The sequence below is a fragment of the Osmerus mordax genome, chromosome 5 (assembly GCF_038355195.1).
Source record: "Osmerus mordax isolate fOsmMor3 chromosome 5, fOsmMor3.pri, whole genome shotgun sequence".
In the NCBI taxonomy this organism is placed as follows: Eukaryota; Metazoa; Chordata; class Actinopteri; order Osmeriformes; family Osmeridae; genus Osmerus; species Osmerus mordax.
In genome coordinates, this window is record NC_090054.1 from 22,292,687 (window position 1) to 22,307,316 (window position 14,630).

At 48.6% G+C, this 14,630-nt stretch overlaps 1 protein-coding gene across 8 annotated transcripts in view; it reads left to right on the top strand.

Moving 5' to 3' along the window:
• Positions 1–232: 232 nt before the first annotated feature.
• The window catches only part of fgfr2 (fibroblast growth factor receptor 2), a 43,803-nt gene continuing 29,405 nt past the window's right edge, over positions 233–14,630 (top strand). For 6 of the 8 annotated variants that reach the window (XM_067236066.1, XM_067236070.1, XM_067236064.1 and 3 more), the window contains exons 1-4: positions 233–674; positions 3,090–3,358; positions 12,244–12,519; positions 13,261–13,338. In XM_067236066.1, the coding sequence (XP_067092167.1) occupies positions 3,169–3,358; positions 12,244–12,519; positions 13,261–13,338 (544 nt within the window). In that variant the 5' untranslated portion in view covers positions 233–674; positions 3,090–3,168. Of the gene's footprint in view, positions 675–3,089; positions 3,359–8,802; positions 8,891–12,243; positions 12,520–13,260; positions 13,339–14,630 lie in introns of those variants that run through there. The other 2 variants (XM_067236071.1, XM_067236072.1) reach the window with 2 other exon arrangements.

Sequence of the window (14,630 nt, forward strand, 5' to 3'; positions counted from 1 at the left end):
TCGTCATTTCTTTGAGGCAGAAGCGTACAACGGGGGACACTGAGTTTTGATTGGCGGAGGAAGGCAGAGCCAAAATCACTCTCGCCAGGAAACGGGTCGAATTTCAGGGGGGAGTGACACCCACTAGAGTGAGGGAGGGGGGCAGTGTGTGGGGACGTAAGGAGGAGAAAAAAATCTAGCTAGTAAACCTGACAAAGCGTCTGAGAACACAACGAGGATTGTCGGGGGAGAAGACGCCGAGCCGCGAGGGACCGTATATTGATGGATTCTATGTTCTTGGATAGTAGATCGGCGTTCATTTCCGCGCTCTAGTTTTCACACGTTGTGAGATTTGCATTTACAGTGCACTACTTTAGAACACTGACATAAATGCCTCTAAAAGAAACTTGCTGAGGAAGTGAAGTTTCGGGAACCTATGTTTTTCTGTCTGTTTTTGGAGGATATATGCATTGAAACGCGGATTTCTTCAAGTGCAGTGGACTACTAAATATTTTGGAATACATGAAACGATTTTTTTCTGTGATTTGAGTCGGTTCTTTTGGGTTCTGCTGCTTTAAGCTTTGCATTTTTTGGTGCAGTGGGGAGTAAGAGCTACACATTCCTCTCTCGTTCCGGCCCGTGCATTCGGCTCTCTGCATGCAAACAGGAGATCTTCAACACTTTAGTCCGTCTTGGTGAGTACTTTCCAACCGGCAGAATGTGTGAATATGTCGCGTAACGTCATGGCTTGGCTACCCTCGACCCTCTGACAGTCTGATCCAGATGCAGACCAGTCACCGCGCATCTCCCGTCATGTCTGGGAAAGTTGAGTTGGTAGCTTAGCTTAAAGTTGCTGTAGCTTTACAGATTTTCCTCAATTTTTTGTCAATAAAAAGAAAGAAAAAAAGCCAATCCTAGGCCTAAAATATGGATTTATTGTAAGAAGCATCAATGTAGGCCTTTACTTTTCCGACCCACAGTATTTCTTCTACGTGTAGATTCTTTGATTGTATTTTGTATGAGTAAAATAAGGCTACAAATTATGTATATTGAGCAAATCATAATTCAAGCAGACGAAAAAACGTATCACAGTATGCGCGCGGATATTTTCTTCTGGAGATTATAGATTACATTGTAAGCAAGTTTCAGTCTTTAAAACATTGAAATACATTCCCCTGGCTGCATCATTCACTGTACTCTCCTTAACAACTATTAAGGTAATTTTCTTGTAACATTTTCTCCATTGCCTTTATGGTGCCGATAATGTCAATTAATAATTTCTTGTTTAATTGTTTACGTTAGCCTACATTAATGGTGCCAATTATCCTGTGACCACAGTTGTTATTTCACTGCATTAAGATGGACCTCTAAATCACTGAGCGCTCTAAATGAGCCTTCATTGTAAAAAAAATAAAAAATAAAAATAAAAATAAAAATTGATTTGAATTTCAATAGGAATTCAATCAGTGCCAAGAAATTTCATTCAGAAGCCCTGGTTTAAAGGGGGGATATGGAAACTTGTGGACGTGCATAATGCTCCAATCCCTCAGGGATCCAAACCTGTTCGCCACCTAACTGCAGCATCCAGAATACTTAATGAAACGTTTACAACCCAAGATATGTTATGTAATGAAACAAACGTGCACTACACAAATGAAAAATTCCGTAAAGCCGAGGTAGGCTGTAACTGTAGCCTTTTGTTTAACCTTGCTTGCTGTCTACATCTATTGTATATAAATATAATATTTGAGTCTTCGATGTGTCCCTCGATTTAACCATGTTAACCAGGTTACTACAACCTTTAGTTGGCCAAGACCCTAGTTCTCCACGCTGTCTCCAGCACGTGCATAAATCTGGCCTCAGTGATGTGATGCGCTTGTTCGGTCTTATTTGTGGCCCACGATCGGTTTTCTCGAGGGTCACTATAGATGAAACGGAGCCTCTTGACACCTTGGCGGTTTGCTCCCGTCACATGGCATGCATCTTTCGGGGTAAACTAATCAATATCTCGCAGCTGGAACAGAAGGCGCTCGAGGAAGCGTGACTTGGGTGCCGGTGCAGCAAGCTTCAACCCTCCCGAGACTCTTCAACCGGATTGAACCGCAGATGTCTGGCCAATACCCTGGCGCAATCCTTAATGTCTTGCACTGAACGTGCTATTTAACGGTTTCCATTGATAAAATATTAATCTAAATTAATCGAAAGCAACAGGATTGATTAATCTGTTGTGCACTGGAAAAGTGGGAAAAATATAGGCCGACCGGGTAAACTGTTCAAAAAAGTGGTGTTAAGGTGTAATCTGTAATGTATCAGAAATATGATAGACTATATAATATACGTTGACTTTTTAAGAATTATTAGGTTTTCTCAAATAAGATGCTGGTAGCCATATGCGGAATCTAAATTAAAATAAAATTCAAGTTATAAAATAAAAGTTGAAAAAAATAAAAAATAAAATCTTCGTTCAATTTTGGTTCTCATTGTAATTACGCAATTTAGCCTATAGTTGCATATACAAATAATTACTAAAAGTATTCTCAGCACGCCGTTTAGTCACTGGTCCTTCAGTGGAGTACATTGTTACAGGGAACAGCTGTCACAGTAATTAGGGGACAGTAGTTCAGAATGAAAGGTAGGTAGCTGTATTGTAGTTGACTGTGTGTGCGTGTATTGTAGTTGTGTGTTGAGTGTGTAGTTGTGTGTTGAGTGTGTAGTTGTGTGTTGAGAGTGCATCAGAGTTTCGGTATGTCTGTGGCGAGGCTCGTTCGACAGCATTTCGAGAAACGATCTCCTGCTTTCTAACACTCTCTCGCTCTTTTTCTTTCTCTTTTCGTATACAGAATATATATATATACACCTCTCTCTCTTTTGTTTCTCTTTTATCTCTGTCACTTATTATTCTGTACTGGTGGAGTGAGAGGATGCCAGCAGGGTTATTGTACAGATTTTGTGTGGGTTGACATCATAACATTATTTATCAAGTAATTAATTAATGTTTCTCCATTTTCCTCACCACATGCTTGCCCAACTGTCCTTCATACTAACCCTGGTCTCCTTCATCCTTTCATCCCAACTCTCCTGTCTTCCCTCTCCTCTCCTCTGCCCTGCAGCCCAGGTGATTGCTGGGACTTCCAGTGGGTGACAGGCCAGACAGCCTGCAGTTGATGGTTGGGTGGTGGAGCCCCTCAGATGGGATCCTTGTCCAGGGGGAGGCGAAGGAGGGGGGCATGGCTGGACCTGCGCCCCAGTAAAGGCATGGCCTCGTGGGCCTGGCTTCTTGCAGCTGTCCTGCTGTCGCTGCTGACAGCCACCCTGGCCAGACCTCCATTCACTGCTACAGAGGAGGAGGAGGAGGGGGGGGCCACGACGGAGCCTGAAGGTACGACCCTGGGGGGGGGGGGGGGGGGGGGGGGGAGAGACACTGCTTGTTGACCTGACCAAAGAGTGGTGGAGTTGTAAAGGGTAGGTTGGAGTGGTGGCTTGTGGTTGGGTAGATCTGGCTGAAATAATTCCACAGAAAACAAGTAGTTGAGGCTACGTTTTGGGGGGAAAGAAAAGGAAAAAAATAAACTCACCTTTGGTATGTCCAAAATATTTACCACATGGCACACAGCTTAGTCTTAGTCATTTCCTGGCAATTTAGCTCTGTCAGAGGCAGGGGCTGTGATACCTGTGTGTGTGTGTGTGTGTGTGTGGTAGAAGATGAGGAGGAGTGCGTGTGTGTGTGTGGTAGAAGATGAGGAGGAGTGTGTGTGTGTGTGTGTGTGGTAGAAGATGAGGAGGAGTGCGTGTGTGTGTGTGGTAGAAGATGAGGAGGAGTGTGTGTGTGTCTGTGGTAGAAGATGAGGAGGAGTGTGTGTGTGTGTGTGTGTGGTAGAAGATGAGGAGGAGTGCGTGTGTGTGTGTGGTAGAAGATGAGGAGGAGTGTGTGTGTGTGTGTGGTAGAAGATGAGGAGGAGTGTGTGTGTGTGTGTGGTAGAAGATGAGGAGGAGTGCGTGTGTGTGTGTGGTAGAAGATGAGGAGGAGTGTGTGTGTGTGTGTGGTAGAAGATGAGGAGGAGTGCGTGTGTGTGTGTGGTAGAAGATGAGGAGGAGTGTGTGTGTGTGTGTGGTAGAAGATGAGGAGGAGTGCGTGTGTGTGTGTGGTAGAAGATGAGGAGGAGTGCGTGTGTGTGTGTGGTAGAAGATGAGGAGGAGTGTGTGTGTGTGTGTGCGTGGTAGAAGATGAGGAGGAGTGCGTAATGTGGCTGGGACTGTTTTCACAGGTATTTTTCTCGTGCCCTGCTGCCCCAGAAAGAGAGAGATAAAAGAGAGATTAAATGAGGAGAACAGAGACAAAAAGAGAGAGGGAGATAGAAAGAGAGAGAGACAGAGAGGGAGATAGAAAAAGAGAGAGAGATAGGAGGCGAGAAAGAGTGTGTATGGTGGCACATGGGGTTTTTGAACTCTGCTTATAGTTTACACCTGCCTAGCATGTCAAAACCTTTTTAGGTGTTTCTAAAGGTTGAGGAAAATATTTTCATTATTTCTCTCTGTGATGTTTAGCTGTTCAGTGTCTCATTGTCTCAGCTGAGACTATAACGGAGCAGTGATTTCAGAAGGAAACATTTTCTTCCTTTTAATAGTTTTTTGTTCCATCAAACCCTGGGACATTGTTTAGGTTTTTACGCCTAGCTTCTTAGTTCTGGCAAGTAGGAACACTTTCAGGGGCTATTTTGAAATGAATTTGAAACTGCTGGAAAAAGGTTAAAACACCTTCTAGAAGGTTCTGTCCCCCTGATGGACACGTACGTAGCCAGCAGCGTGTTTATCTGTTGTGGGGACATCTGTCCAAGTGTCATCCTAGTCTGGGCTCTGAGGTCATTGGGTGTGCTCAAGCCTTCGGCGAGAGCACAACCTTTGTTCTCTCACATATATGTTATTATTATTATTCTTGCCCCCCTAAAACTCAGTCAATATTTGGCCTACATAGACAACCTAGGTGTCAAAAGTTTCGTCTTGGTAGCGATTGAGTTGCTTCTATTGGGATTTACGTTCCGTTGCATGGTTTAGGCTCAAGTTACGTTTTTGTGGCGAAAAGTGAAGCTAACGGTGGCTAATTTGCTAGCCACAGTCACTGACGTTACTAACGTCACTACGTCACTAACGTCACGAAAACACGCGTGACTACCTGTAGCAGAACATTCGTTTCGCATCTGTTAACTTGGGGGATAGCTAGGCTAACTATAGCTTTACTGCAAGGCAGCTGCAGAAACGCCACAAGCAAAGAGGCCAGGGTGATAACTATTTACTTATTTTACTTTGTGATGTGAAACACAATTGTAAAATGTAATGTACAATATTATCTGATATTATTAAGGAAGTAGGCCCACATCTACTTTCGGAAACGGTAGTCTACTATTTCACTGAGGCATTAGCATGACATTAGCCTCTGTTACCCGGGCAACACATACTACAGTGGTCTATGATGCATCTGTTTTCAATCATTAAAAAAAACATTCCTCACAAATACATTTTCGTTGTAGGATTTATTATGACATTACATTACAAGTAAACGATTTGTTGGTGAAATTATCATTACCTGTGGTTTCAAACCAGTGTTGCTCACTGCAATGCTGTAGCCTACACGAGACACACTACAAAAAAAACATCTACACAGCTGTTTAGGAAGTCAAACGGCGACAGAACATGTTTGGCACTCCCCTTACTTAAATCAAAAGTCTATCTAACTACTAACCTGAACTTCATTGCCACAGGCCCACAGCCTAAACTTTGTCAATCTGTTCATGAAAATAATTAATTTCAGCCTAAACCGTACAACGGAACGTTAAATCGAATTCAACCAACGCAGTCGCTACCAAGACGAACACAGCAGTAGTCTAGTACTGTACTGTAGTAGTAGAATTTACCTGGGCAGCTTCTCCACACAGGGCCATATCGCATTTTGCGTTGTTACTGACAATGATCTCTACCAGTGAGCTTTTTATGAATGAGCGATTTTCCACTAAATAAATGTCAAGCTTATTTACGTTTTTGGGGGCATATTTTCAGTTAGCAGATGGTACTGTTTGAATCGCGATTCTATCTTCTGCCGGTAACGTCGTAGAATAATCTTCAAAGGGGGTTCTTTATTAATGAATGAATGCAATATGAGTAGGCTAAATGCCTGAAAATATCACGAGAAGGGAAAACTTAAAAGGACGTTTAAGTCATAGAGATAAGGTCAATTTTTACACCGGTCTGCCAAATTTATTCGTTTTGATTCAGCCTGTCAGCTGCCTCTTGCAGGGGAAATGAGAAGACATCTATTTCATTCTACACTTCACTCGTATTTTGAGTTGTAAATGAGCAGCAAAAAAAAGATGCTTTTAAATCTATGTAATCTTTATAAATAATAAGTAGGCCCGATGCATTTTTATATAAAATATACAGACCCCTGTGCAACCGACGCAAGCAAGCACACCCTACAATTTCCCCAGAAATTGTATCCTCTCTAGTTAGTGTTGTTGTGATGGATACTACATCACATCCCTCTGTCTTTGTTCCACACTGTAATCAATCTGGACAACCAAACGCTTCCACCTCCACCCAACCTCCACCTCCACCACCCAACCTCCACCTCCACACAACCTCCACCACCCAACCTCCACCACCCAACCTCCACCTCCACCCAACCTCCACCACCCAACCTCCACCTCCACCCAACCTCCACCTCCTCCACCCAACCTCCACCACCCAACCTCCACCCCTCAACCTCCACCTCCACCCAACCTCCACCACCCAACCTCCACCTCCACCCAACCTCCACCGCCCAACCTCCACCTCCTCCACCCAACCTCCACCCAACCGCAACCTCCACCTCCAACCTCCACCTCCACCCAACCTCCACCTCCACCCAACCTCCACCTCCCCCACCCAACCTCCACCTCCACCCCCCACCCCACCTCCACACACTCTCACCTCCACCCACCTCCACACACTCTCACCTCCACCCACCTCCACACACTCTCACCTCCACCCCCCACCCCACCTCCACACACTCTCACCTCCACCCACCTCAACACACTCTCACCTCCACCCACCTCCACACACTCTCACCTCCACCCCACCTCCACACACTCTCACCTCCACCCCCCACCCCCACCTCCACACAGTCTCATCCCCCCACCTTCACCCATAAGAGGATTTGCAGATATTTGACTTCAGATAGGAGATTAGGGAGACTGGAGTCTGGAAGTCATGTGACTGAGGATTAAGTGGCTGGACCTGGGTCACATGAGGAGGGCTGCATCACAACCTGCCCTCCGCTTTCCAACACACATGCACACACACACCAGACACACACACATGCACACACACATGCACACACACACACACTAGAGAAGGAGAGAGAGATGGAGGGAGAAGGAGAGAGAGAGGGAGAGGAAGAAGGAGAGAAATAGAGTGTGAGAGAGATTGTACAAGTTGTACAAGTTAGGTATTGTTGTCAGTCCAGCCTCCTGCCTGGTCTCTATGGTCTGCTGTGTTTACCTTGTCCAGTATCTAGATTGGCCCTGTGATTAAAATACCCTGTGTGTGAACTGTGATACACCACTGGAGCTGAACAGAGGTGTCTGTGTGTGAACTGTGATACACCACTGTGTGCCTGGGTCCTGCAATGGGCTCTTGTGAGTTAATGTGCACTGTGAACTATGTGTCAGAGGAACTGACAACACAGACACAAAGAAGGCAAGCTAACAATGGTTTAGCTGGAGCCAAACTTGGCTCAAACTGGTCAGGTCAGTAGAGCAAACGTGAACAGAGAGACACACTGTTCAATAGTCTCGCTCAGGTGTTTTCTAACAAGATAAATAGATCGAAAGACAATTAGGATGGACAAATCCACCTTGTGTTACTGGATGGCAGGGTGTGTGGGCGAGGCTGGAGGCTGGGGGTGTGTGAGCGAGGCTGGAGGCTGGGGGTGTGTGGGCGAGGCTGGAGGCTGCGGGTGTGTGGGCGAGGCTGGAGGCTGCGGGTGTGTGGGCGAGGCTGGAGGCTGGGGGTGTGTGGGCGAGGCTGGAGGCTGGGGATCTTCTGGGATCTCTACAGGATCAGGGTTGTAAAAGTATAAAAGTGTCAGACTGCAGCTGGCTTGTTAATGACAGTGTTTGTGTGTTGTGTGTGGCTTAGTGGCAATGAAACTGAACTCTCCCACTGAATAAACGGTGTGTGTCTGGCTCAGTGGGCAGTTAGCCTGCATTATACACAAAGGTTATATATACTAGCCACTAACGTTAACCAGCGTTACACATGGAGGTTGTATATACTAGCCTCTAGGGTTAGCCATAGCCCTGAGGTGTGCTGGAGGTGTGACCTGCTGTTTGCTTTGGCTGCAAAACCCAGGACACACCTTGTTCCTCCTCCTGCAGGATCTTCTCCTGCAGGACAGGATCTTCTCCTGCAGGATCTTCTCCTACAGGACAGGAGTCCTGGAAGGAGCAGGCAGGACTGGAACTAGGAAGTTTGAAATGTTCCGGTTTTCAGTGCTGGCTGCAGCAGCAATTGTGGTGCCCTGAGGTCTGAGGGGGTAGCTGCCCCCCACTGACCCCCCCAGCTCTGACGTCACAAGAACCAGGGGACCAGAGGATGACTGTGTGTGACTAGTGGGGTGGCTGGACACAGGGCTGTTACCAAGGACACCACCGAGAGGCAGTTGGCAAAGCCGCCCTATTGTCATGACAATAAAGCTGTTTGGGATTTGAATTTGAAAGGGGAAGCATGAGAATGGAGAGAGAGACAATAAGGAAGAGTCCTGGGATTTGACTGTGAGGAAGAGAGGGAAGAGGACAGTGAGAAGATAAAAGAAGAGAAAGGATATGAGGAAAGGGATGATGGAGTTAGCATGTATAATGAGCTGTATCTGTGTGTGTGGGTGAGTTGGGGCGGGGGTCATTGTAAATGTGTGTACTTATGGATATTGGTTTTAACTATCAGTATTCCTCTTCCGTAACCTAACCTACAGAACAGGAGCTTCAGTTTAAAGTCAGGCTGGTATGATGGCTAGGAGTATCTCTCACGTGTTCCACTCCAGGAACACCTTCATGGGGCTCCCGGGGGAGACAGACAGAGACAGACAGACCGAAGTTAGTGGTGTGAGAATTGGTTGCTGCGTCTTACCGTGGTCAGAGATCCTTATTACTCCAGACAGGATGGTGTGAATGTGGAGAGGAGAGACAAATAAAAGAGACAGGAAGGGAGAGAGAGAGAGACAAGGAGAGAGAGAGAGACAGAAGGAGAGAGAGAAAGAGAGAGAAGGAGAGCGAGAGGTGTGAGATTGATCCTGGCAAACTCTCACCTGATGGACACAACGATAATAACTGTCGCTGACGAGGAAGAGGAGACAGGAAGGGCTGCAGAAAGAGAATGTCTCTCTCCCTCTCTCTCTCTTTCAGTCTGTGCGGAGTGAGAATTGAGAGAGGGAGAACTCAATATACGTAAGGAAGCCTGCAAGATAGGGAGTGAGGGAGGGCAGGCTGTTTGATTGGAACTGAGCGAGCTGTCTGACGAGGGGAGGTGAGTCCCCCCCTGCAGAGGGGGAGACAACACAGCCATGATGAGTTTCACCTCTTCACCTCACCATCCCACAGGGGCTGGGGGCTGGAGGCTGGGGGCTGGAGGCTGGGGGCTGGGGGCTGGGGGCTGGGGGCTGGAGGCTGGGGGCTGGAGGCTGGGGGCTGGTGTGTGTGTGCAGGTCCCCAAGGTTCCCATGAATAATCAGGCATGTTGGGGGTGTCAGCAGGGTGGGTCAGGGTCAGGGTCAGGTCAGCAGGTCAAGTGGGGAGGGGGAGGGTGATAGAGAGGAATGAGGGAGAAGAGGGGCAGTGAAGGAGAAGACACAGGAGACAGATGGACACAGAGGCAAAGAGCATCCAGAAGTATTGAGTGTGTATGTGGGTGTGTTTGTGTGTAAGTGTGTATGTGTGTGTGTGCGCTCACCTGCCAGGGTTATCTTTAGTGCTCCATTGTGTGTGTATAGTGTATATTTAGTTTAGTTTAGTTATATATGTACATGTGTGTGTGACAGAGCGCTAGTGCCATGGTGTCATCCTCTCTCATATCAGCTTTCCCTGCTGGGCCTCAGAACTAGTCTGCTCTCCTAGCTATGTTGACAGACAGAGAGAGGTAGAGTGTGTGTGTGTGTGAGAAATTCCAGGTGTTTCTTAGCCGGGGGGGGGCTCATATTGGGGCCCTATGTGGCTGTATCTGCTGTCTCCCTAGAGGAGGCCTGGGCTACATCAGCAGAGAAACATCTCAGCTCAGTGTTAACAGGAAGCCCATCAGTAATGATGGCATGGAAGCACAGTCATGAGGGTTCCCTGATCTGAAATTGGAACACAGCTTCCCCCAGTCAACACTGCTACTCCTCCCAGGACCACCCACTCAGGCTGGGGGGAGCTGGGGGAGGGTGGAGGCTGGGTAGGATGGGGGTTGAGGGTGGGTGGGTTCTACTATATTTCCGGAGCGCTGGAAGTAAAGACTAGACCTGAACCTGTTTAGAAGCTGGACACAATCTGCCGGCTCACTGCCAGTGGAATTACTTTCCCTTCCTGCTGAGGACTGGGGGTGGGAAAACGCGCACGCACGCACACACACACACACACACACACACACACACACACACACACACACACACACACACACACACACACACACACACACACACACACACACACACATAAAGGTGGAGGAATGTTTTTGGGAGAGGTTTGCGGAGGTACAGGAAAGGTTGGGAGCATTTCTCCCTCTCTAATTGTCCCTATGAGGGACAATTGTCACTGTGAGGGCCTCACATGACTGCAGGTTCCCTCCACTTCACTCCTCTCTCAGCTCCACCTCTTTCCTGAGTGAGAACTCACACACACACACATAGATTATCTGACACACACATGCAAATAGAAAGACACACACACATACACGACAGTTTTGTAAACTTTTTTGTTCGGCAATAAACAAAACTTGGACTGTCCCCAAACGTTTTTATAAGGTTTTGAGATATGCAGACTGAGCTTATCCAGAGAATCCTGAATGTATATGTGTGTGTGTGTGTATTTGTGTGTGTACTGTATGCATGTGTAAGTATGTATCCATGTGTGTGTATATGTGTTAGTGCAGTTGTGTGTGTGTGTGTATATTCCTGTGTCAGGGTCTGCGTGAGCCTGAGGGTGAGACTGGGCCTGGTTTCAATATATACTGCATGATCCAACATACTTTTATGGCATAGTTACAGTGTCTAAGTCAAAGTTGTTGCTGCATGTTCTGTCCTAACACCTGGACTTCCAGCCTCCAGGTTTGTTAGCTGGTACTGGACCTCCAGGTGTGGTAGCTGGTCCTGGACCTCCAGGTGTGGTAGCTGGTACTGGACCTCCAGGTGTGGTAGCTGGTCCTGTTCTCCTGCTCCCTAGCCCTGCTCCTGGGCCATGTTGAGTACAGAGGAGCTGCAGATGATCTCAGATCTCAGAAAGACTTTGATGCTCTCTGGAGTTCAGAGGTTTGTCGCTTTAGCGTGTGGAGAGATTTTAAACCAGATTCTCTGTGGCTGTTTCAGAGAGAGAGACAGAGAGATACAGAGAGAGATACAGAGAGAGATACAGAGAGAGATACAGAGAGAGATACAGAGAGAGAGACAAAGAGATACAGAGAGAGATACAGAGAGAGGTACAGAGAGAGATACAGAGAGAGGTCAGACCACATTGAGGTCAAGGTTTTGCTGTCATAAACAAGGAAAAGAGAGAGAAGAGAAAGGTTCCCGCATAAAAGCTTCATCTTTCAGAGCTTTCCTGGCTGCCTAACCTTCTGACAGACATAGTTTTATATCTTTTTATTTAGTAGAGAACAGTTTTTCCTGCTGTACTCACTCACACACACCCTGACTGGCTGTCTTGTGTGCTGAGAGGAGGGTGGGTCTTGTTCCCTGCCCTCCTCTGCTTGGGCTTAACTGCATGCTTCAGAAACAGGATCGTAAAACGAGACTTGATATCCGGAGAAGGGGCATATGTGGGGTGATTTGAAACTCTGGATTCATCAGTATTTACATTCGGTTTAACTTCTTTTTCTTTCAGTTGCTCTTGCTGCAGTTGAGTTCAGTGCATCCATGGGGTTATGTGGTGTTTTTTAATTTCTTACACTATTGCTTGTTTCTTTCCTCTCCCACCTTTCTTTCTGTCTCTCACTCCTTCTTCGCACCCTGTCACCCTTCCTCGCCCTCCTCCCTCCTTCGCTGCGCAGAACCTCCAACCAAATACCAGATCTCTAAGCCCACGCTCTGCTCGCTCCTGCCGGGGGAGGTGCTGAAGCTGAGCTGCCCTCTGCCCCAGGGCAGCATCACCTGGACCAAAGATGGCACCTCCCTGGGGGCCAACAACCGCACCCTGATAGAGCAGGCGGTGCTGCAGATCCGGGATGCCACGCCCCGGGACTCGGGGCTGTACGTGTGCAGCAGCGGCCTGGCTGGGGCCCCGGGCTCCGAGAGCCTTCAGCTCTGCTTCATAGTCAACATCACAGGTGAGTCAGGCCAGGGTAGGGCCAGGCTAGGCCCAGGACAGGCTAGGCCCAGGACAGCAGGGCAGGCTAGGCCCAGGGCAGGCTAGGCCCAGGACAGCAGGGCAGGCTAGGCCCAGGGCAGGCTAGGCCCAGGACAGCAGGGCAGGCTAGGCCCAGGGCAGGCTAGGCCCAGGACAGCAGGACAGGCTAGGCCCAGGGCAGGCTAGGCCCAACATGGAGCAACCTCCTCCTGTAGGAAGAGAGCTGAGGAGCTGAGCATAGCCTCTCTTATGGCCTGCTGTGTGAGAGACCTGCTGTGGGTGTGTGTGGACGGGAGTGGCCAGGAGGGGAGGGGCCAGGAGGGGAGGGGCCAGGAGGAGAGGGGCCTGGAGGGGAGGGGCCAGGAGGGGAGGGGTCTGGAGGGGAGGGGTCTGGAGCCCTTGGCTGGAGCTGCTGGCTGGGGCCATGACTCACTGAAACTCTTTACTGTGACAACAGTAAAGAGTGTTTGGGGCTGTATCCACTGTAGGTAGGCATGGGTTCTGCATATGCACATGTGTGGATGTGTGTGTATGGGGATGTGCACTTGTGGATTTGTATGTATGTGTCTATAAGTGTATGTGTGTGTATGTGGGTGTATGTGTGTGTGTATGTATGTGTGTGTGTATGTGTGTGTATGTGTGTGTGTATGTATGCTTGTACGCGCATATGTGTGCGTGTCCTGGAGGGAGCGGAGCTGGCTAATGGTGGTGCTCTCTGCAGATGCCATCTCGTCTGGGGATGATGAAGATGACAGCGAGCGTTCGGAGGACGTGGGGGCAGATGCAGCCGACCAGATGAGTGAGTATGGGGGCAGGCTCACGGTCCTCCTATGGACCAGATGAGACACACTGAAGCCACAGAGCAACAGAGTCAGCCAAGTTGAGCAGTCGTCTCGTTCTGCTGTCTGTGGATGGAGAGGGCCCGTTCTAGCCGGGGTGTAATTTGAGACGAGTTACTCTGCTGTGTCGGCCCTGTGTAAACTCTGACTGGGAGAGTGTGTTTGTAGGAGTGTGTCTCCCAGCAAGGCTCCAGGGAACAGGAATCCTTCACATTCCTCTAGTCTGGTCAGTCAGCTGGAGTAGGTTAGCGACCTGATGGGAGATGGCCTGATCTGTGTGTTAGAGAGAGAGTGTGTGTTAGAGAGAGAGTGTGTGTTAGAGAGAGAGTGTGTGTGTGTTCGAGTGAGAGAGTGTGTGTGTTAGGGAGAGAGCGTGTATGTTAGAAAGAGAGTGTGTGTGTGTGTTCGAGAGAGAGGCTGGGCTGGGCAACAACAGCCAAGAGGAGTCTGCAGGAGGTGGTCCTGCAAGGACGAGCTTAGAAAGGTGGAGGGGGAGGCCTGGGGCAGGGGGGGCCAGAGAGAGTTTGGCCTCAGTAAGACAGGGATACAGGGGTCAGGTGGGTTTGTGTCCTTTGAAGTTGTGCATCTCCGGACAAGGATCCTGGGAAACCCTCAGACACAGCTACCAGGCTGGGGTCAGAGTTCACCTTGGAGAGACAGGCTCTGGACGGGCCAGTCCTCACCTCATCTGTCTCTCTGTCGGCTCCAGGAAGGGTGGACAGGGTGAGTGGATGGAGGAACGATGGGAGGGATGCACAGATCACTTAGGGAAGCCTGACTAATTATAGTGCATACTTTATAGCAAGCGTTCCGGAAGGAAGAGGTCTGTTTACTTCACTATCAGAGTATGCATGCTGTTTCTGTGTCCTCCCTCTCCTCCATCCCCTTCCTCCATCCCCCTATCCCTCTCTTCTGTCTCTCCAGCTACATGGAGAGGACCTGAAGGAGGGCTGGACAGTGTTGTTGCTGTCTTCGGTCTCTCCAGCCATGCTGGGATCTGCATCTGCTTCTGCAATCACTGTCCCAGGTGGACAGAAAGAGAGAGGGAGGGAGAGAGGGAGAGGGAGGCAGGAAGAGAGGGAGGAATAGAGGGAGGGAGAGAGGGAGAGGGAGGGAGGGAGGGAAGGAGAGAGGGAGGGAGGAAGAGAGGGAAGGAGAGAGGGAGGGAGTAAGAGAGGGAGGGAGTGAGTCAGGGAGAGAGAGAGAGAGAGAGAGAGAGAGAGAGAGAGAGAGAGAGAGAGAGAGAGAGAGG